The 20,065-nt window shown below is 60.1% G+C and overlaps 2 protein-coding genes across 3 annotated transcripts; one reads left to right on the top strand and one right to left on the bottom strand.

The window, feature by feature from the left end:
- Nucleotides 1–1,799: 1,799 nt before the first annotated feature.
- On the bottom strand, nucleotides 1,800–7,491 carry PIMREG (PICALM interacting mitotic regulator). 2 transcript variants are annotated; one of them, XM_062174972.1, is made up of 6 exons: nucleotides 7,390–7,491; nucleotides 6,659–6,969; nucleotides 4,700–4,992; nucleotides 4,129–4,224; nucleotides 3,615–3,664; nucleotides 1,800–2,808 (listed from the first exon to the last, which is right to left on the bottom strand). In XM_062174972.1, exons 2-5 carry the CDS (start codon nucleotides 6,935–6,937, stop codon nucleotides 3,631–3,633), a joined length of 702 nt encoding a protein of 233 aa, XP_062030956.1. In that variant the 5' UTR covers nucleotides 6,938–6,969; nucleotides 7,390–7,491; the 3' UTR covers nucleotides 1,800–2,808; nucleotides 3,615–3,630. The 2 variants fall into 2 exon arrangements, with proteins under 2 accessions (XP_062030956.1, XP_062030955.1); XM_062174971.1 differs by having other exon boundaries at nucleotides 1,807–3,342.
- Nucleotides 7,492–12,447: 4,956 nt separating this feature from the next.
- On the top strand, nucleotides 12,448–19,846 carry AIPL1 (aryl hydrocarbon receptor interacting protein like 1). The gene is made up of 6 exons (XM_062216966.1): nucleotides 12,448–12,543; nucleotides 13,019–13,198; nucleotides 17,870–18,058; nucleotides 18,804–18,980; nucleotides 19,115–19,256; nucleotides 19,644–19,846. Exons 1-6 carry the CDS (start codon nucleotides 12,448–12,450, stop codon nucleotides 19,844–19,846), a joined length of 987 nt encoding a protein of 328 aa, XP_062072950.1.
- Nucleotides 19,847–20,065: the final 219 nt, after the last annotated feature.

A 20,065-nucleotide genomic window follows, 5' to 3' on the forward strand; every position in this document is an offset into this window, starting at 1 on the left:
GCTCTGTTCAGACTCATTGCCGTCTTTCGGCTCCTGGAAGGCTTAGAGCCGAGACCCCAGGGTTCTGGGAATTTGGGCTCAAACTGTTGTATTCTCTCCCCTTGCCCCTGCCATGCAGTGTTTGGCTTGTGCCCGCAACCTCCTCCTGGCTCATTCCGAGCTGGGCAGGGCTTGGCTCTCCTGGGACCCCCCCCAGAGGCTGCCCAGGCTCCCCTGCTGCCCACTGCCTCTGCCCCTGCTCTGTGGCCCACCTGCCACACGGGGATGCCCGAGGTTGCCTCTGATGCCACCGTAGGGCCCAGGCATCTGTGTGCACAGCAGGCACTTGTCAGCTCAGTGTCGCTTCTGCTCAATGTCTACCTCTTGCAGCTCCCATGCAGCCCCTGGCGGCTGCTGGTGGGAGCAGCTGGCACCAACTGGCAACCTGGGTGCCCTGCTGGGGCTGGAGGGTCTGGGCTCCTAGTCTCTCCCCTGGCCTCCAGCTCTCTCCACTCAAAACGTGCCGCCACATTCACCTGATCTGTCTGCCGGCTCCTCTGCACCACTGGGTCCTGCACCCATGGAAGCTGGCACTGCTGCTGGCCGGGCTGCTGGGGCGTGGTATGAGTGGGCCTCGGCTTCCCCCCTGGCCCAGCCTCCTGGAGGTTTGCCCCGCCCATCCGCCTTTAACATGGCATTGTTCTTGGCTCACCATAGGCACCAGCTCATCCGGCTCAGCCACTTCAACCCTAACACTTCCTTACCCCTTCCCCAAAAGACCATGACTTAAATTGGGGCAGACTAGTCTGATCCGCTGACACCCAGCACCTCCTATTCGCGGAAGACACTGATGTAATTGCTGACAAATGACAAAATAGTGTGAGGTCCTGTGCTACCACTTAGGCTTCCTTTTCGAGGACCCCAAGCTAGGAGAGAAGGGGGAGAGGGAGAGGGAGAGGGAGAGAGAGAGAGAGAGAGAGAGAGAATGTGGCATACTCTCAGGCTGGGAATCCCAGGGAATTTGGAGTCATTGTGACTCGGGGGGGGGTCACAGCTGAGACACAGGACCTGCCAGCAGAGCCACTGCCCCTTCCTGTTTGGAGCCCAGGACTGAGGCTCTGACCAGTGCGTGAGAAGTGTCTGGCTTGCATGCGTGAATGTGTGCCCGTGTGGTTCTGCTTCGCGAGGGGAACGTGTTTGAGCGTGGCTTCCCCAGCGACTGTGTACCCCACATGCACTTTCTGTACTAATGCTTTGTCCCCTGTCTGTCTGGTTAAACTGGAAAAAGCCCGCAGAACCGCGCATGCGGCTCTCGGGAATGGCCTCCCCATGCGTAGCTCTGTGGCCAGCAGACCGGCTGTTTCCTAGAGAATCCTTCCAGCCCCTGGCGCACCTGCTCACAGCAGCTGGGGGACAGCTCTTCCTGCCTGACCAAAGCTCCTCGTTTTTCACGTGGCATGTTTGTTCTTCCCCACGCTGGGGCTGTCCTGGCCAAGGACGCCTCTGCCACCTTCCTCTGTCATTTTCCTGTTGGGGTTCAGGGTGCATTCCTGGCCAGGGCCTGCTCTTCCAGCATCATGGATTTTTTTCCCCTAAAGATCGCGACTCCTCTGTTAGGCTCCGCAAAATATTAAAAAAAGAAAAAGGTAGATTCCTTTCCTGCATTTGGGTTGACAGCCCTCTGTCTTGGTGCCTGGCTACAGTGAGGGCATTCAAAGCCCAGAGATTTCTAGTGGGGAAGGGGAAGACAGGGGGCATGGGGGCTTTTAGAAATGGGGGGAGGACCAGATCTCATTTTTTTTTTAACTGCATTTTTATCACTCTGGAGCCTGTGCCAGTGTCCTACAAACAAAACACGGCACCAATCTTCCCGCAGCAGCGGCACTCTGCCAAGGCAGGTGGACCCGGGGCCAGAGCTGGTGTGGGTTTTGCATCCCTGCCATCTCGCCCAGCGCAGGTGCAGCCCTGCTCAGGAGGGGCTCCCTGCCGATGAAGGAGCATCACAGTCCACCTGGCCTTAAACAACCAATTTCTCACTGAATCCCAGGGGGTGGGGGGCCAAGTGCCCTGGAAACCTAGAATCTTTGGCTCAGCCAAAAACAAACCTCCCCTCCCCTTCCTTCTGGGCTTGGTGGGGGGAGGGGGCTTTCTTACACATCCCAGCTAGGATCAAGTCCAAGCAGAGAGGCCTGGTGGGCTCTGCTGTCCTTGCTGAGAGCCAGCGGGGAGGGGGCGAGGGAAGTCAGCCAGGCCCTCCGGGATGCACTGCGGAGGGAGAGATGGGAGGAGGGCTGCTCGCGTGCGGGGACCCCCACCCTCGATCCCGCTGTCCTGTTTACTCGGTGGTGGCAGCCAGTCCGACCTTGTCCGTGGCCTGACCGTTCCCAAGTGTGTGACGTTCAGTATTCTCTGTGCCGGACGGTTCCGTGGTGAGAAAAGGTTTGTTAGATTCCTTGCGGCTGCCTGTACACAATCCGTTAGAACAGAAAATGTAAAACACCAGATTTCTAACATGACAAAAAACAGCATTATGGAGTTAAAAGATTTTTACAACAGGTCTCGATTTTGATGTGAGCTGGTTTTTAACAAATCTCAAACGTTGTCGATTAAATAAAAACCTTATTTGCCTTTAAAACGTGCTCTGCTTTGAGCTCAGTGGAGGCGCTGTACTTGTGTGTCCCTTAGCTGGGGGGCGGGGCAGGCCGGCTTGGACTGGGAGGGCTGGGAGGGGCCAAGCTGTGGGGGCGACAGGCCACGGAGTCTGAAGCACAATGAGTCTTTATTAGGAGCAGGCGTTGTCCTCTGGGAAAGTGGTACACGGATTCCTTTCTAATAAAATGACAAAGCAGATTTCTTAAATAACTTACAGAGGGCCACCCTCCCTGCACATCCACAGTGCCCTATGCTGAACGTATCAGTAGGTGGCCCGGAGCCCAGGGTCCTTCCGCCTGGAGACATCTCCTGTCCCTTCCTCCAGGGCCCTGGTGCGGGGAGCAGGAATGGAAGCTGGGACGACCCCCCAGGGACTCTGCTTCTGGGTGCAGGGCCCAGGCCCCGCCACACCCCCAGTGCCTGCGCATCACACTGTGGAGGAAGCAGCCCGAGGCTCGAGGGGGGGATGAGTTTCTAAGCCCAAGAGTCCCCTGGGGGAGCAGAAGAAACAATTTCTTCCATGTCTGCAAGGCCCCAAGTCGCCGCCGGCTATGACAGGCGACGGGCCTAGAGGTGGCCAGTGCAGGGGAGCTCCGGGGCCCTCTGTTCGTCAGGTGCTCATTAGCAGCAGGCTGGAGGGTCAGGGCTTCCTCCAGGGCCTCACGGGGTGGCCTAGACGTCCTGGGTGTGGTGCCACACGGGGCTTGTTCCCTGCAAGACAGAGCTCCCTTGGTGCACTCGCTGTGTTCAGGGCAGGGCAAGTGGGGCACACGATGCCTGTCCCCCCGGTGTGGGGGCCCCCGCACGCTGGGTTAGCAGTTCTGGCCCCGAGCAGCCAGGGGGACTGGTACAGTCCCTGCTCTCCTGTGCCCATCCACTCTGAGGTTTTCCAGAAAAGACTCGTTTCTTCAAGTATGCGTGCATGCTCACGTGTGGAGGTGGGGGAGAAAGACGCTAGAAAGCTGTGTGGCAGAGGGTCTTACCTGCCGGGCACCATCCTTAGTTGTGGAGGAGAGAGACGGTCATGTCGCCGCTGGGGAGGGGAAGGGGAGGGATTGACGCTGCTGGGGGCTGCAGGTTTGAGGGCCCCACCAGCCTGGAAACGTGGGGGTTCCACGGCCACTCTGGGCCATCGTTCCAATGGGGAAATGGCCCCAAGTTGGGTCCTGAATGCACAGCCCGGGAAGCCCCGGGCAGCCACGGCCCTCTGCCCAGCACCGCAGACAGGCAGGGCATAGAGCCCCGGAGAGCACTGCAGGAGGAGCAGGTCTTCCAGGAACCCAGTTCCTGGCCGCACGTGAGGCCCCGGTTGATTGAAGTGAGGGCTGCCAAGGCCCAGGGAACCCTCCCCCACCGCCACACCTCCCCTCCCAAGGCTCTGTCCCTTCTCACAGCTGTGGTCAGGAGGGACAGGGGCTGGCCAGAGCCACCCAGCTGGTCCGAGCCACGGCCAGCAGCCAGCCTGCAGACGGAGTGGCTCAGGGGCCGCCCACTCACCTGTCTTCAGCCACTATGGCTTCATCCAGCTTCTGGGACAACTTCTGAAGGAGTGGAATTCCTGCCCCTGCAGGCTCAAGGTCACTGTCAGACTCACTGCACAAGAGCAAAGCCACACGGGTGGCAGTTGGAAATCTGTGACGGGAGCTTCCCCCCAGACCCTGGTGAGCCGGGAATGCCTCACCCCGGGTCCCTACTCTAAGCAAGGGATGTTAGGGTGACTGGAGCATCTGGCAGAGATCAAGGCCCACGGGGGCCCAAGGTCACGGGCAGATGATTTTGTAGCCAAGTGAGCCCTGCTTCTCTGCAGCTGGAAACCGAGCCGAGTCCTCGGGGGACCCCAGGCCCGCTTTGGGGCTCAACAGAAGGCTCGGCTGTGTGGCAGAGCGGAGCTCACCTCTGCCCTTTACAGACCAGGAAGCGAAGGCCCTGCAGGATTTCCCCCAGGTCCTCCCGTAGCTCTGAGGGCAGTGCTGGGCCTGGGCACAGGTGTGGCTCAGGGAACCGCAGGATAGGGCCTGGTTAGTGTTTGGGGGGCCTGGGCTCTGGGGAGACGCGCAGCCCCACTTGCCTGGGAGAGCACAGGGGCTCTGTGGAGGAGTAGGGGCTCCTCTGGAAGGCAGCGTCCCTCCTTGGCCGCCGGAGCAGGTGGGCACGGGGGCCTGTCTGGGCCGAGAGGCGGCGATACCCCCGCTCCCGGGAGCCCAGCGCTGGGTGGGCGGTGCTCGACAGCCGGGTGCTCTTCTGGCTCAGGGTGTGCGGGGGGGAGCCACCACCTGTCTGCACCCCTCTCCTCCTCCTCCTGGCTTTCACCTGCGTCTCCACCAGCCACTTGGTGCCACTCTGGCAGGACTCCTGGATCCTCTGCGACAGGCACAGGGCAAGGTGAGCATGCGCGAAACCCAGGTGCGTCACCTGCCACTCCCAGCCTCCCCTCCGAGCCTTGGCCTCCAACGCGTCCGTACTTGCAGGCTGCTTTCAGTCTCAAGCCTGAGGGATGGGAAATGGAGCCCCCCCCCCAGACACGCCCCCAGAGGCCGATCACGGGAGGACTGCCCTGGCTCATAGAACTCCAGTTGTCTAAGCCCACATCCTCTTGAGGAAACCTGTCTCCCTGCCTCTGCTCTCGCTTGTCCACTCTCATCCGTCCTCCACCCTGGCCCAGAGGGCAGCTCTGCCCGGGACGCTTGGCCCCTCGAAACCCTCCTGTGGCTCCTTATTGCTCGGAGGAACAAGCCTGAACTCTCAGGCCTATCACAGCAGTGGGTGATGGCTTGAAGACCTTGAATGCCACGGCATGCCAGAGGCGGGAGGGTTGGTGCACGCCCCAAGCTAAATTCCATGTCATGTGGCCTTGGATAAGATACTTCCCTCTACCTCTCCTGTGCTCGGGGCGGTGGGAACAATTTCAGGGTTCTTACTAATGGGCTGGGCCCAGAGAGCTGTCTGTGGAGGAATTGGAGGAGCAACCCTCTCACCACACCTTGAGAGCCCCCAGTGGGGCATCCAGCCCTCTCCTCCTACGGCTGGCTGCTACCATGGCTTCTGTCCTTTCTTCTATTGTAATTGGAGAGGTAAAAAGACAGATGGAGCCCCACCTGCCGGTTCACTCCCCAAATGCCCTTAATGGCCAGGGGCCAAAGTCAGGAGCCAGGAATTCCATCCCAGTCTACCATGTGGGCGGCAGGGACTCAACCATCTGAGGTCTCACTCGCTGCCTCCCTGGGTCTGCCTTAGTGGGATGCTGGAATCGGGAGTCAGGACTTGAACCTGGGCCCTTGGATATGGGATGCAGCCTAACCACGGGGCCAGATGCCTGCCCTGGCTTCTGTCCCTCCTCGGGACACCTCAGAATGCCCCATGCACCTTACACCACTGTATGGTCATGATATGGTGCTAGCCCATCTCATCTGACACCGGGTTCTCGGGGGTCTACCTTCCGAGGAGCTCCTGAAGTTAGCGGCTCTCCCCTGGGCGAGTCCAGCACCCAGGCTCCCAGGCTTCCGCGGGTGTGTCTGCCCCACCACCCTTTTCATCAAGCAGGTCAAGAGAAAGTTCCCGACACTTCCTGTCTGTCTGGAATCCTTCCCACTTCTGGTTCTCCTGGGGGTCCACACACATCAGACATCCTCCTGCCCCCCTCCTCTGGCCACACCCAGACAGAATCCTTGCCCGCGCCCCTGTCCCTGGGTCTCGGTGGGACTCACACCATTCCACCTGTGCTTGCCTTTTCCCAGCGATTCTCCATGGGGCCACCTGCCGGGGGGGAGGGGGGGCTTCACTGGCCGTCCCCTCACCATCCCTACTGGCTGTCACATGGCTCTCACCCCTTGTATCAGGAGCATCTGTTCCCTCTGTGACACTGTTTCTCCCCACCGTTCAGCTATTTGTTGCATGCCCACTCTATGCTAGCAACTCTTAGAGGCGCAAAGTCCCTGTCAGGTGGAGTCTAGACTCTCCCAGGGCTCCCGGAGGTGGGCTCTATCCAGCACCGAGGGTCCATGAAGCAGGACAGCACAGCCACTGTTACCTGAGACATGGCCCCCAGGGCGCTCTTGGCTGAGCGAGCTGCCGCCTGGAGGCTCTGCTGCTCTGGTTCTGGAGTCCCCAGGCGTTTCCATGAAGGACCCGCCCCAAGGTTGAGGCTGACCGCCCTCAGGGGCAGCCTCCTTTGGAACTGTCTGCATAGGGAGCCCAGGGCCCCCGCGGACGCATCCTGCTGGCCGGCTGCGGACGGCGTGGCGGCTTCCTCCTCCGGCTGCTCCTCCTCCAGCAGCGATCTCCGGCGCACCGACCACCGACAGGCCATCTGCTGGCTGTGCCGCCTCTGTCCACCGCGCCCTGGGGAGGAGGGCCGAGGGCAGGTCAACCGGTATCGCCGGCCCCCTTCCAGGCTCCGCAGGGCTCCTGGGCCCAGGGAGGGAGAAGGATGGAGGCCTGTGGGGTGGGGCCCTCATAGCTGTGGGTGCTGGAAAGGGGGGTGTTTCCCGCAAGGGGAAATCCGCGGACTCCCGCCGCCTGGGCCTGGGGTCTCTCCAGGGGCTGTCCTTTCGGCCCCGGCATCCCTGGACCCGAGGCCTCCAGCCGAAGACAGGCAGGGGCTCTCCGGGCCTCGAAACGCGGCCCTGACCCGGCGCACCCCCACCTACACCACGGCCGCCCCCCGGACACCCCGATTTCCCTTGGATGCTCCCCACGTCCGTGTCCGGCCTGGGCAGCCCCCTCCCCCACTCCGAACAGCAGCCCCCCACGGGTCCAGACCTGCGATCACCCCAGGCGCCGAGCCGATCCGAGCACAGCGGGTCTCTCGCCCACCGCTGCGGATTTCAAACTCCGCGCGGCCCCGCCCCGGGCCTATCCTCACAGATGATTGGCTCCGAGACACTGCCTTGGCCACGGCTCCGGGCCTCCAATTGGTCGCCTACCCTCACGGCTGCAAATCCTGCTCCGGTTCGTCGCTCGAGACCCCCGCCTGGCTGGGCCTCCACCGCCCCGCCTGCCCACGCCTCTGCCGGGTCCGCAGTCCCTAGCAGCGGCGCGCGGTCCATGCCTCACGCCCGAGCCCCTTCCTCGAGCCTGCAAGGGACTCAGGCGGGTGCGACCCCTGGGGTCCCGGGCTCTGGGAGGGCACTCAGCCTGCAGCAACCCTAGTCTTCCAAGAACCCTGCCCCTCCTGACAGGGGGTGTGGCCTGTTCTTTCTCGCTCAGCGATTTTGTTCTAAAGAGCTGGGGAATGCGGGTGCAGACCCCTCCCTCCTGAGACAGGCTCCACACTCCCCATCAAACAACCTGGGAGGTGGGACAGACGGGAGTACACCTGCCCTGCCTACCTGTCCTCCTGCCCTCCTGCCCCTGCCCTCCTGCCGCCCCCCCCATTGCCTTCCTGCTCCTGCCCCCTGCCCCCGCCTCACCATCCTAAACCGAGAGACCCCTCCCCCTCCCCTCTGCATCCACACAAGCTGACTCCCGCCATCTGTAAAGCTCTCCCCATTACCAGCCCGTCCCTAGGAGACCTCAAAGCATCACTGCTCCCCGCTGGCTCCCTGTGGGTGCTGCAGACTGCCCCCTCGCCCAGGCCTCCTCCAAGCGCTGTCTTCAGGGCTCTGCCTCATCTCCGTTGGTCTCAGCAGCGACCACCGCTCGTGGAGAGCACAGTGCCTAACTCACCTGCAGCGCTGAAGCCGCGGGCCCTCAACCTGGCCTCCCTGCAGAGGGAGGAGGAAACTGAGGCAGAGAGGTGGGGGAGGGGCCTATATTTCACTTCCTGAGTATGGAGCAGAGCGGAGGAGCCGAACGCCATCCCTCATCCCTCAGGAGCCGGGTCCCTGTGCCTGACCCTCACGCTGCGCTGCCCCCCCCCCCCCAGCCTGGGCCTCTCACCCAACACTCGGGCCCCGCCCTCCTGGTGCCCCAGGCCCTGAAGGCCAGCACTCCCCAGCTGAGTCGCCTGCTCTCGCCCATGCTCCTCCTCCTCCCCACCCCTCGTTCTTTCTCCCTTGTATCCCCAGGTCCTACCGAGGTAGCTCAGGCACCAAGCTGAACAAGATGTCAACACAAGGGGCGTGCCCCTTACCCTGATGGCACTCCATCTGCTGGGTGGGCAGAGACCTGCAACCAGCCCATCCAAGAACCACACAGAAATTAGCTGGGACCTAGAGAAAGAACTAACCAGGCAAAGGGTGTGTGTGGTGTGTGTGTGTGGCGGGGGTGGTGGGTTTGGAACAGGGGCCAGTCCTCCTTGTCAGAAACCCGGCACACATGTGTGAGCCGAAACAAGGGTCAGGGAGCAACGCTTGACAGTGAGTGACGCCCTCGGAGACGGATCTGGTCCTGCTAATAAGAACAGGTGGCTGCAGCTCACTGTGATTGCTTTATGATGGCCGTGGGCTCATCTTCCAGGGGTCGGAAATGCTTGTTCCCAACTCTGTGTGCACCCGATTATTTGGGATTGAAATCTGGGGGAATTGGATGCATGTCCTTTAAAACTAAATTACTGGGGGGTGGGGTGGTGGTGGAGAGGAAGCCCTGTTGCTTCTATGGAAACTAAGTTGCTGTTGTGGGAGACTCCAGGAAGAGGAAAGGGGTGGAGGCAGAACCTCTGAGCCTTGTTGGCCGGCCCCAGGTGTCTCTGGGTGCTGGCGTGTCACCGGCGTCCCGTCCATCACGTCTGCTGTTTTTGAAGCCCCAGCCATGCGGCGGAGACCGCTGAGTGCGCTGATGTCTTTATTCCTCCTGGCGACTCTAGAAAGCAGGTGCTATTTTAATTCCGATTACGGAGGACGAAGCCCAGATGGAGGGAGACAGGTGAAGTCTCTTGCCCAAGATTGTGCAGAATTGAGTCAGAGCTGGAGTTTCCTTCGCGGCTGCCTGAGAGGTTAAGTGTAGAGTGTGCAGCCACGTCCTGCGGTGAATGGATGCCTGCTTGCACGCGGGAGGAAGCCCTCCCAGCACCCAGCTTCACACCCTCCTGCCCCATTCAGAATGCTAACCTGCTGGCCGGGTTAGTGAAGCGCAGTCTCCATGGCAACAAGAGGCAGAAGCATGTCTTCTGAATGGGGTGTTGGCATGAGGGTGGGACAGAGGCTGTACTTAGGCAGGCAGGTGCGTGGCGGGTGGGGGGAGGCTCCCACTCCTTGTAAGGAGGGAACGCAAGTCCGTCGTCCCAAGCGCAGGCTTTCCTGGGAGGGGGTAGTGTTCTGGCCCCACCCCTGCCTCTGCTGGGGAGGGGGCTAAAGGAGGGGCTCCAGCCCTGCCCTGCTTTAGGGGCCCTTGGTCCAACAGCCAAGCTCCCTCCCGTGTCCTTGACCTCTGGGCCTGCCGCTGTGATGGCGGACAGACCTTCAGCACGGTATAACACACATGGATGGTTGTGAAGAGGCAGAGGGCGGGTGGTGGCGGGGTGTAGGGGGATGGGGCACCTCACCGGAGCTGGGGTCCTGACTCCCGGCTGAGGAGTGAGGGGGCGGTGTGGGCAGGAGAAAAGAGCACTTTGAGCTCCACCTTGGAGAAAGACTGAGCAGACCCCACGGGGCAGGGGCAGGGGCAGGGGCAGGGGCGGGGGGGGGGGCGAGGAGGGAGGCTGTGTTGTTATAAAGTCCATGGAGAGAGTGGGAGATACAGAGAGAGCAGGCTTCCATCTGCTGCTTCACGCCCCAAACAGCTGCAATGGTGTGGGGTGAGCCAGGCTGAATACAGGAGCCAGGAGCTTCTTCTGGGTCTCCTATGTGGGTGCAGGGGCCAAAGCACTTGGCCCATCTTCCACTGCTTTCCCGGGTGCATTGGCAGGCAGCTGGATCAGAAGTGGAGTAGCTGGGACTCGAACTGGCACCCCATGGGATGCTGGCACTGCAGGTGGAGGCTTTAACTTTCTATACCACAGTTCCGGCCCCAGCTTGGTTCTCATCCAGCTTCCTGCTCATGTACACCCTGGAAGGCAGCAGGTGGTAGCTCAAGTACTTGGGTCCCTGCCACCCACATGGGAGACCCAGACTGAATTGCGGGCTCCTGGCTTCAGCCTCGCCCAGCCCTGGCTGTTACAGACTTAGAGAGTGAACCAGCAGATGGGATATAGCTCTATGTCTGTCTCTGCCTTTCAAATAAATAAAATTTCTTAAAAAAAAAAAAAAAACCCTGGAGCTCTCCCTCAGGTCAAAGGTGAACATTGCCAGGGCCCCTCTGCGTGCTCCCCCCACCCCACCCCGGCTTTTATGCCAATCATCTTTATACCCCTTTGAAGTTGGCTAAGGTGTGAGTGTCTCCCAGAAGTTCAGGTGTGGGAAGTTTAATCTCCAATGTCCTCTTGCTCGCCTCACAGGTGCATCTAGCTCTGGGAGTGATGGGCTCAGGAGCTCTCTGCATCTGTAGGTCCCCCCCAGCAGGGAGACCCCCACCCCGCTTTTACACCCCCCCTCCCCAGCCCTGAGCTCTGTGAACCTCTGTGCCTCCCATGAGCCAGGCTGTGGGACTCCCTCACAGCAACACCAGTGGAGGGAGGGGGAGCTTTGCAAGTCTCCAGCCCCTCGATGCAGACCCCGCGGGGTGGGCGTGGGGCTGAAGAAGGCTTGGAAGGATGCACAGCTCTTACCCTGGCCCCATGCCCACAGACAGGGCCGCGATGGGACCCTGGGCTCTGAGCCATCAGGGAGGGGCTTGGGAGCTGGGGCCAGGGTCCCGGCACCGCCCAGGTGGCCCAGCGTCCCAGGCCCCACCCCCTGCTCTGGCTCTCAGCCTTCCAGAGGGTGCCGGAGGGCTCAGTCTTCTTGGGAAAACAGCCAGAGAGGGTGAGAGGCGCCCAAGGCCACGGGCCAGGCAAGACCAGCCTCATGAGCGCCTGTGGGGGGTTCGCACCTGTCCCCCGGGCAGGGTCCTGTGCCTCTTGCTCCCGCAGGTCAGCCTCATCCCATGACAGAACGCATGTGTGGTGGGTACAGCCTCTGGGGAGCGCGAACGCCAGAACCCGAACCTGCCACCAGGTGGCGCCCACCACCAGTTTTCTGCTTTTAGACCCGAGAGAGGGTGGGGCGGGGTCCTTGGATGGGCTCTGTTCCTGCCTGGGTGCTGGGCACAGGGTAAAGTCCTCCAAGAGGGAACGGGTGGCACCTCTGCCCCCGGGCTGACCTGGCAAGGGAGCCGGGAATGGGATAGGAGAGGGCGCTCCGGCTTCCCCCGAACCTGGCCCTGGACCGATGGCAGCCTCCTGTGGGTGCCTCTTGATGAGTGGAGAAGGGGGGAACAGGACACCCTGGGGTCTGGGACCAGGGTCAGCACCCGAGGGACCAGGCCAGACAAAGAGGGCATGCGGAGGGCACACAGAGCCCCAGCTGCTCCTCTTCTGATCCAGCTCCCTGCTAATGTACCCGGGAAAGCAGCAGCTGATGGCTCAAGTCCTTGGGCCCCTGCACTTACTTGGGAGACCCGGATAGAGCTCCTGGCTGGGCATTTGGGGAGTGAACCAGGAGATGGAGGATCTCTTTCCTCCTTTCTCCCCCTCTCTCTGCCTTTCAAATAAATCTTTAAAAACATGGCTGCAGGGCCCTCTCTTTACCCCTTGGTGAAGGGCCCCTCCAGGCCCATGCTGCTCCCCCTCCCCCGTCTCCTATAAGAAAGCGCAGCAGCCTGCTGCCCTTGCGGGGTGGGCAGGAATCCACAGCAACGGCCAAGGAGCAGTGGACACGTTGGAGGCCCGGGTGGCCTGGTTGAGCAGGGCTGCACGGTGTGGGCCCCTCCCTGCTTCCGGCCTTCACCCCCTCCTGCCCCCACCCAGCTCCGGCACAAATCCCCAAGCCCTGGCCCAGGGTGAGATTATCTGGGCTGGACGCCATGGACGCCGCTCTGCTGCTGAACGTGGAGGGGGTGAAGAAGACCATTCTGCACGGAGGCTCCGGGGACCTCCCGAGCTTCCTCACGGGGTCCCGCGTGAGTGCCCCCCTCCCCTCGCAGATGCGGTCCCCTTGGCCAACAGATGGCCTGCAGCTCTGCCAAAAAGAGCAGCCGGTGGGACCCACTGCCCCCAACGCCGGGGTTATTCATGGGATGGTTTGGGTACTTTCCAGACAACACTTTAGCATTGGCTAGAGCCCCAGGCTCAGGTGTTTGTCCCCAGGTGTCTGGTGAGCTTTGCAGGACCCACGGCTGTGTCTGTGACCATGACCTCTGGCTGACATGTGGAGCTGCACAGGGGGCATGAGGGTGTGTGGGAGGGGCTGAGCGCCTTACCCGGGATGTGCCAGCAGGTGCAGGTGCTGGCCCTATGGGGCCTCCTGAGCCATTTCCCCCTTGTCTCCAGCGAGCTGACCCCTGAGGACAGTCTTGGGAGTCTGTGACAGTGGGGGCACCTTGTGCCGGACCTTGGGAGGTGTGTCCAAGCCAAGGTCCCTCTCTCGGTGAGCAGGTGACCTTTCACTTCCGCACCACGAAATGCGACGACGAGCGGACGGTGATCGACGACAGCAAGCAGGTGGGCCAGCCCATGCACATCATCATCGGCAACATGTTCAAGCTGGAGGTGTGGGAGACGCTGCTGATGTCCATGCGCCTCCACGAGGTGGCCGAGTTCTGGTGTGACACCATTGTGAGTAGGCCCTGCTGCCGCGGGCGCCCCCTCTCGCTGCGGGTGCCAGGGGAGGTGCGGGGGAGACGCACAACTCTGCAGAGGGCGTTCTGCACCCTCGTTCCCCGCCTTGGGGAGGGTGAAGATGGGCTCAGCAGAGAGCGTGAGGCCCTGGGGGGCTGGGCTGGGACACAGGAGTGAGCCTGAGCCAGGAAGCCACCCTCAACTGGAGATTGCACCAGGGACCAGTGACTTTGGGAAGAGCAATTTGAGGAAGGCGGGGTGGGCGTGGGCGTGGGTAGAATGATGCTCCGAGCTGGAACTTGGTGCTGTCATTTGTTCGTTCTATCACTATTCCCTCTTCTATTTTCTCATCTGCAAGTAAATGGAGCCCTGTCTTAAGGGATTGTTTGGGGGTTGCGTGGTGTGATGTGTACGAGGAAAATCCTAGTTGAAAAATGGGAACTATTGTTCTGAATCAGAAGAATGTTTGAGAATAGTTTTCCCATTTTTCTAATTCAGGGCTCAGCAAGGGAAAGTAGTTCGCCCTGGGCCAAACAGGTGAGGGGCCAGGACCCCAGTGGGACTCTTGGTCTCCTGCTTACCCAATGTGTGTCCTTGGAATTAGGCTGCAATACTGTGATCTACCAGCAGGTGGCCACACCTAACGCCGGTGACTTGTTTTTTATCCACTTAGTAAGTTGAGGGTCTTTTTATTGTGTCAGTCCCTGTGTTACTCTTCATCCTGATTTTTAAATATTTTTTTTAATATTTTAAGATTTCTTTTATTTATTTGAAAGACAGAGATTCAAGGGGAAGTAGAGACAGAGAGAGAGGTCCTCCATCCGCTGGTTCACAACCTAGTGGCCGGAGTTGAGCCAATCCGAAGCCAGGAGCCAAGATCTTCCTCCAGGTCTCCCACATGGGTGCAGGGGCCCAAGGACTTGGGCCATTCTCTGTTGCTTTTTCAGGGACATTAGCAGGGTGCTGGATCCGAAGTGGAGCAGCTAGTACTTGAACTGGTACCCGTATGGGATGCCAGCCCTGCAAGTTGGGGCCTTGACCCACTGCACCACAATGCTGGCCTCTCACCCTAATTTTTTTTAAAAATTATTTTTTTGAAAGGCAGAGTTACATAAATAAGGAGAGAGAGAGAGAGAGAGAGAGAGAGACTATGAGAGAATGAGAATCTTCTATCCACTCCTCGAATGGCTGCAGTAGCTAGGGCTTGGCCAAGGAAAAGCTAGGAGCCTCGAACTCCACCCAAGTCTCCCACTTGGGTGCAGAGGCCCAGGTACTTTGGACATTATCTCATGTTTTCCCATTCGCATTAGCAGGGAGCTGGATCAGAAGTGGAGCAGCCGGGACTTGAACTGGCACCCATGTGGGATGCTGGGCATCATAGGCAGCAGCTTGTGCCACAGTGCCAGCCTCCCATCCTGGATTTTTTAAAAAAACTTTTAAAGTATGGTTTGTACTTATTAATTCAGGCTTCATAAAATTGGCTGCTTTGTGATTTCAGTGAGTGTAAAGTCAGAACCATGGCCGGATGGATGGCGTTTTGGACGGATGATGTGCACTTGGGAGGCAGTATCTGCTAGACAGGCTCGGTCCCCAGGAGCCCTCTCTGTGGGGTGCGTGTGTGCTAGCACAGGAGAGCTGAGCGCACAGAAGGCTGTCAATACCTGCCTGATGGGCGGATTGATTTGTTGTTTGCCAAACTACAAGTAGCTGCTCTCCCATCCTGTGGGAGTGGCTCTGTGGTCCCTGTGTTCTTTTTGCCACGCTGGTGGTCACGGTGCACTGCCCCCCTCTCTGGCTGGCAGCTACTTACTGCAGTGAGCCTCAGCTGCCAGGCTCGCACACCCCATGCATCCCAGTCATTTTTCCCCCTCCCCACCAGCTGTCACCCCTGCAGGCATCAACCGTCCAGCCCTCCCTTCCACTGGTATCATTGTTCACTTCCAGCACGAAGCGTCCACCTATTTATCTATCAACCATTATTCATCTGTCTTATTTATCATCTATGTACCTATAATCTATTTGCCTCTTTCTATCTCTTTCTCTTTCTTTCTTCCTTCCTTCCTTCCTTCCTTCCTTCCTTCCTTCCTTCCTTCCTTCCTTCTCTCCATCTGCCTAATCATTTATTCTATCAGTCAACCTATATATCTAATCAGTTCCATATCTGTGTTATCTCTCCATCCATCATCATCCATTCCTTTTTTTAAAGATTTATTTATTTATTTGAAAGTCAGAGTTACACAGAGAGAGGAGAAGCAGAGAGAGAGAGAGAGAGAGAGAGAGGTCTTCCATCCACTTGTTCACTCCCCAGATAGCCGCAATGGCCAGAGCTGTGCTGATTCGAAGCCAGGAGTCAGGAGCTTCTTCCACACACGGGTGGAAGGAGCCCAAGGACTTAGGCCATCTTCCACTGCTTTCCCAGGCCACAGCAGAGAGCTGCATGGGAAGTGGGGCAGCCGGGACTAGAACCAGTGCCCATATGGGATGCCGGTGCTTCAGGCCAGGGTGTTAACCTGCTGTGCCACAGCACCGGCCCCCATCCATTCCATCTCTCTAGTTCTGTCTCTATCATCTGCTTTTCTTTTCTGTCTCTCTCTTTCTAGCCAACCATCTGTCCATCATGTATTCTTTCATATACCCATCATTTACCATCTATCATCAATCATCATCTGTCAGCCTATCCATCATCCCATCTATGCATCCTAGGTCCATATGTAGACAACGTCCTCTGGCCGGTTGATTTCACCCACACCGGGTGTTGGGAATGAAACAGGCCAAGTCCCAGTGCTCTAGGAACTTGGATCCTGGAGGAGGAGCAGACATACACCTGCAACGCAGGGCAGCTGGCGCCACAGCATCCTAGGTGTGGGCAGAGCGCTCTGGGGCCACAAAAAGAGGGCAGCTAACTTCTTAAGCTCTCAGGGGGACAATGTTGAGGGGCCTGGGAAAGGCTCCGCGTGGTGCATTTATGCAGCTCCGTCTCCTGTGTGGGGCGTCTCCCCATGCCGGGTCCTGCTCCCTGGAGAGGCTAAGTAATGGTGGGACAGCCGCATCCCTCGGACAGAGGACTCAGGGAGCCCGCTCACCCCTGCACAGCCCTCTGCCTGCCCAGTCCTGGTTGGATTAGCTTGTCCTGAACCAGAGGGACAGGGCCAGGCAGGAGTGCTGGCAGCTCCCGCCTCATTCCCCAGGGAGGATGCTGCTCTCTGTGTAAGACATTTTGCTGGTGGCTGGTCTTGGCAAGCCAGGGTTGCAGCTTCAATTCCATAAGGAGCCGAGAGCCCTGGTTGCCTGGAAACCACCTGCCTCATTGGTGGGGAGTGAGGGCTACCACTCAGCTCTGATGGGATACTTGCCACATGAAAGGGCAGGGCCCAGTGGGGCTGGCCACACGAAAGATTTTTGAGCCAAGCCAGGAGCCTGTCAACCTTGCCACTGCTGAATGCTGGCCACTGATTGAAAACCAACTGAGCCACATGGTGTGGGGTAAACCCACCAAGCAGAACCCAGGCAGAACCGGGCCCTGGTCTTGGAGCCCAGAGAGGGGTGGTGACCCTGGCCGCCATCTCCCCCATCCCCACCCCACCCTGTAGTCCTAGTGGGCTGAGCATGTCCACAGCTAGAGTCCAGCTCCACAGAGGCCTGTGTGTGGGGTGGCTGTGGCTCCCCTACCAGCCCAGCACGGGGAGCTAAGCCTCCAGGGCAGGGCCAGCGCTAAGGCTGGCCTCCCTGCAGGTGCATCTCTGGGAGAGTGCAAGGCTCTCCTCCCTGGGACTTTCCCTGATCCTGGTGGCGTCCTGCAGCCCACCGCTGCGGGCCGGAGCTCTGGGTGTATGCGGAGGCCGTGCCCATACAGCTGCCTGGGCCTGGCATGCTGGAAGTGGGGGCTGCTGAGTCAGGGCCAGGAGCGCCCCTCCCCCAGCACCCTGCACCCCAGCTTAGTCCAGCCTTAATCCCGGCAGGCTCAAGTGCTATCTGGGGTCTCTCACAAAGCCGCACGTCACCTCAGCTGATCCTGGCTGGCGGGCAGGGGAGAGGTGACCTTCAGCCCGTGCTAGTGATGGGGGGGCGCAGATGGGAAGGGCTCCCGCCCGCTTGCTCTCCCATGTGCCTTTCCCGGAGTAGCATGTGGGAGCCCGAGCTGAGCCGTCTCAGAACCCAGTCGGAGGAGACGCGCTCTCAGGATCTGGCTGGGGAAGCTGAGGCCCTGCGAGCCACGTGACTGATTCTCCCAGCCCCCCTCCCCACCCGGGGGGCAACCCCCCGCTTCCGGTGGTGGGCAAGGCTGCGAGGTGCCAGCCGTCTCCCTGCACTGCCCCATCTCACTCCTGCTGCAGCTCCAGTACTGGGCAGGTGCAGCCAAGGGAACTGGGCAGCATGAGGCTAGCCCCCCCACCCCCCCCAGCCAGCTTTGAGTCCTGGCTTTCCTTTCCCTGTGTGACCTTGAGCAAGTGACTTAACTCCTGTGGACTCACTTCCTCATCTGTGGAATGGGCATTACCTGGCGCGTCCCTAGTCACCATGAGGATGGAAGGCGCTAATAAGCGAGAAGCGCTTTGCAGGGTGCAGTTAGCCACAGTTCCCAAATGGGGGCGCGGTCTGCTGAGGGGGGCTGCGGGGCAGGTGCCGAGTGGCTGGCCCCGGGCACCACCTGCCTGTCTCTCTGCACAGCACACAGGCGTCTACCCCATCCTGTCCCGGAGCCTGCGGCAGGTGGCCGAGGGCAAGGACGCCACCGAGTGGCACGTGCACACCTGCGGGCTGGCCAACATGTTCGCCTACCACTCGCTGGGCTACGAGGACCTGGATGAGCTGCAAAAGGAGCCTCAGCCCCTCATCTTCATCATCGAGCTGCTGCAGGTGGGGGCGGGGCGCGGGCTGCCCCGACTTCAGCATCTTTGGGCAACAAGGCAGGGTTTGGAACACCAGAGGAGAGTTGGGAGTTGAAAAAAAAAATCCTCTTTTTTCCAATAGAAAAGTCCATTTGGACCAATTTTTAAAATGTGTTTCGCCTCCATTTTGGATGCGTTTTCCTTCTGTGGTTGTCTGTTTCCATTGTTGTCAATTTCAAGTTTAGGCCGACAGCCTTGTCCCCGGGCCCTGGGCTTTGGGGGCTCAGACTGCATTCCTGATGGTGGAGTGGTCTGGAAATAGCCTCATCCTCTCGCCACATCCTAATGTGATTGACGTTTGGGGTGGTGGGAGGGGCCAGGGCCAGGGTCAAGGCTGGGCCTCACCCTGGGAGCTCCATGGGTGTTGGTTGACTCAGGGCCTTTATCAAAGGCCTGAACAATTGTGGGGTCTGCGCACTGCCCAAGAGCGCCCTCTACAGGTGGTCCTTAGATCTCGCACATTTGTATTTTCATACTGACAGTTGCAGCAGGTGGAGAAGTCCTATGGAGATAGTAAATGAGTATCTGTGGCAATGGTCTAAACCTTACAAGTGTCTTGACAAAAGGTGCCTTTTCCTAATTTCTACAACGGCACTGATTTAGGGCGGGGTCCGGGGCCTTGCCGCATTCTCCCTTTGCCAGCGATGGCGGGGAGAGGCGCTGCGGGCCGCCCTCTCCGGTCCCTGCCTCGCTGACCTGCAGCCCTCGGGCAGGTGGAGGCCCCGAGCGAGTATCAGAGGGAGACGTGGAACATGAACAACGACGAGAGGCTGCAGGCCGTGCCCGTCCTCCACGGGGAGGGGAACCGGCTCTTCAAGCTGGGCCGCTACGACGCCGCCTGCACCAAGTACCAGGAGGCCATCGTCTGCCTGAGGAGCCTGCAGACCAAGGCAGGCAGCTGCCCTGCGGGGCGGGGGCCTGGGGCGCGTGGGGGGCGTGGGGAGGAGCAGCCCCGCCCCCGCCAGGACCAGGCTGCAGGGGGCGGGGCGGCCGGAGCTCACAGCCCACTTTCCGCACGGGGCAGGAGAAGCCCTGGGAGGTGCCGTGGCTGAAGCTGGAGAAGATGATCAACACCCTCATCCTCAACTACTGCCAGTGTCTGCTCAAGAAAGAGGAGTACTACGAGGTGCTGGAGCACACGAGCGACATCCTGCGGCACCACCCAGGTACGGGGCGTCTCCTCCCCACCCTGCCCAGGCCCCAAGCCTCGTCCCCGCCCCGCAGGGGGTTCCCCAGGTGGGCCGTATTTATGAAGCCAGAGTTTGACAGCATTAAACCCGCACCCTCGGGCACCAGGTGCTCTGTGTTTATTTTCATAATCTTCAGCATCGCGTGGGGGCAGGTGCAGGGATGGGGCCCTCGGGGCTACCGCCTTGTGACTATCAAGTCAGTTACGGGGCCAGGTGCAGGTACCGCTGGGAGTGCACTCGCGACTGTACGGTCAAGGAGACTGAGGCACGGGGGGGGGGGTGCAGAGCCGCCGCGGGCCCCGGGCAGGGTCCGGCCAGCCGGGGAGTGTCGGTCAGGTGGGTGCAATCGGATCCTCCCCGCAGGCATGGTGAAGGCCTACTACGTGCGGGCGCGGGCGCACGCGGAGGTGTGGAACGCAGCCGAGGCCAAGGCAGACCTGGAGAAGGTGCTGGAATTGGACCCGTCCATGCAGAAGGCGGTGCGCAGGGAGCTGCGGCTGCTGGAGAGCCGCATGGCCGACAAGCAGGAGGAGGAGCGGCTGCGCTGCCGGAGCATGTTGGGCTAGGGCGCAGGTGCGCGCGCGGGCCACGCAGGTGCACCTGCGCCTGGCGTCCCTCTGCGGCGCTCAGATGGCGAGAAGGGGGCGGGGTCTTCTCTCAGTTGGCCAGGATTCTGGTGTCACTTTTTAAGATTTAAAGTTAATTCTTTTGCAACCCGTCCTATGACCCCCAAATCAAAAAAGAACATAGGAGAGGTTGTGAATAAAAGTGAAATTCCCTCCCCA

Source organism: Lepus europaeus, chromosome 18 (genome assembly GCF_033115175.1).
Source record: "Lepus europaeus isolate LE1 chromosome 18, mLepTim1.pri, whole genome shotgun sequence".
NCBI classification, from domain to species: Eukaryota; Metazoa; Chordata; class Mammalia; order Lagomorpha; family Leporidae; genus Lepus; species Lepus europaeus.

What these genes read in the sequence shown, in the direction of transcription:
- PIMREG (XM_062174972.1), bottom strand. Translation starts at nt 6,937, where the DNA reads ATGGCCTGTCGGTGGTCGGTGCGCCGGAGATCGCTGCTGGAGGAGGAG. An exon ending in CCCTGGGGGCCATGTCTCAG is followed by an intron (nt 4,993 to 6,658) that starts GTAACAGTGGCT and finishes TGCCTGTCGCAG; the next exon opens with AGGATCCAGGAGTCCTGCCA. An exon ending in GCCATAGTGGCTGAAGACAG is followed by an intron (nt 3,665 to 4,128) that starts GTGAGTGGGCGG and finishes TCCCCTCCCCAG; the next exon opens with CGGCGACATGACCGTCTCTC.
- AIPL1 (XM_062216966.1), top strand. Translation starts at nt 12,448, where the DNA reads ATGGACGCCGCTCTGCTGCTGAACGTGGAGGGGGTGAAGAAGACCATT. An exon ending in GCTTCCTCACGGGGTCCCGC is followed by an intron (nt 12,544 to 13,018) that starts GTGAGTGCCCCC and finishes CTCGGTGAGCAG; the next exon opens with GTGACCTTTCACTTCCGCAC. An exon ending in TCATCATCGAGCTGCTGCAG is followed by an intron (nt 18,059 to 18,803) that starts GTGGGGGCGGGG and finishes GCCCTCGGGCAG; the next exon opens with GTGGAGGCCCCGAGCGAGTA.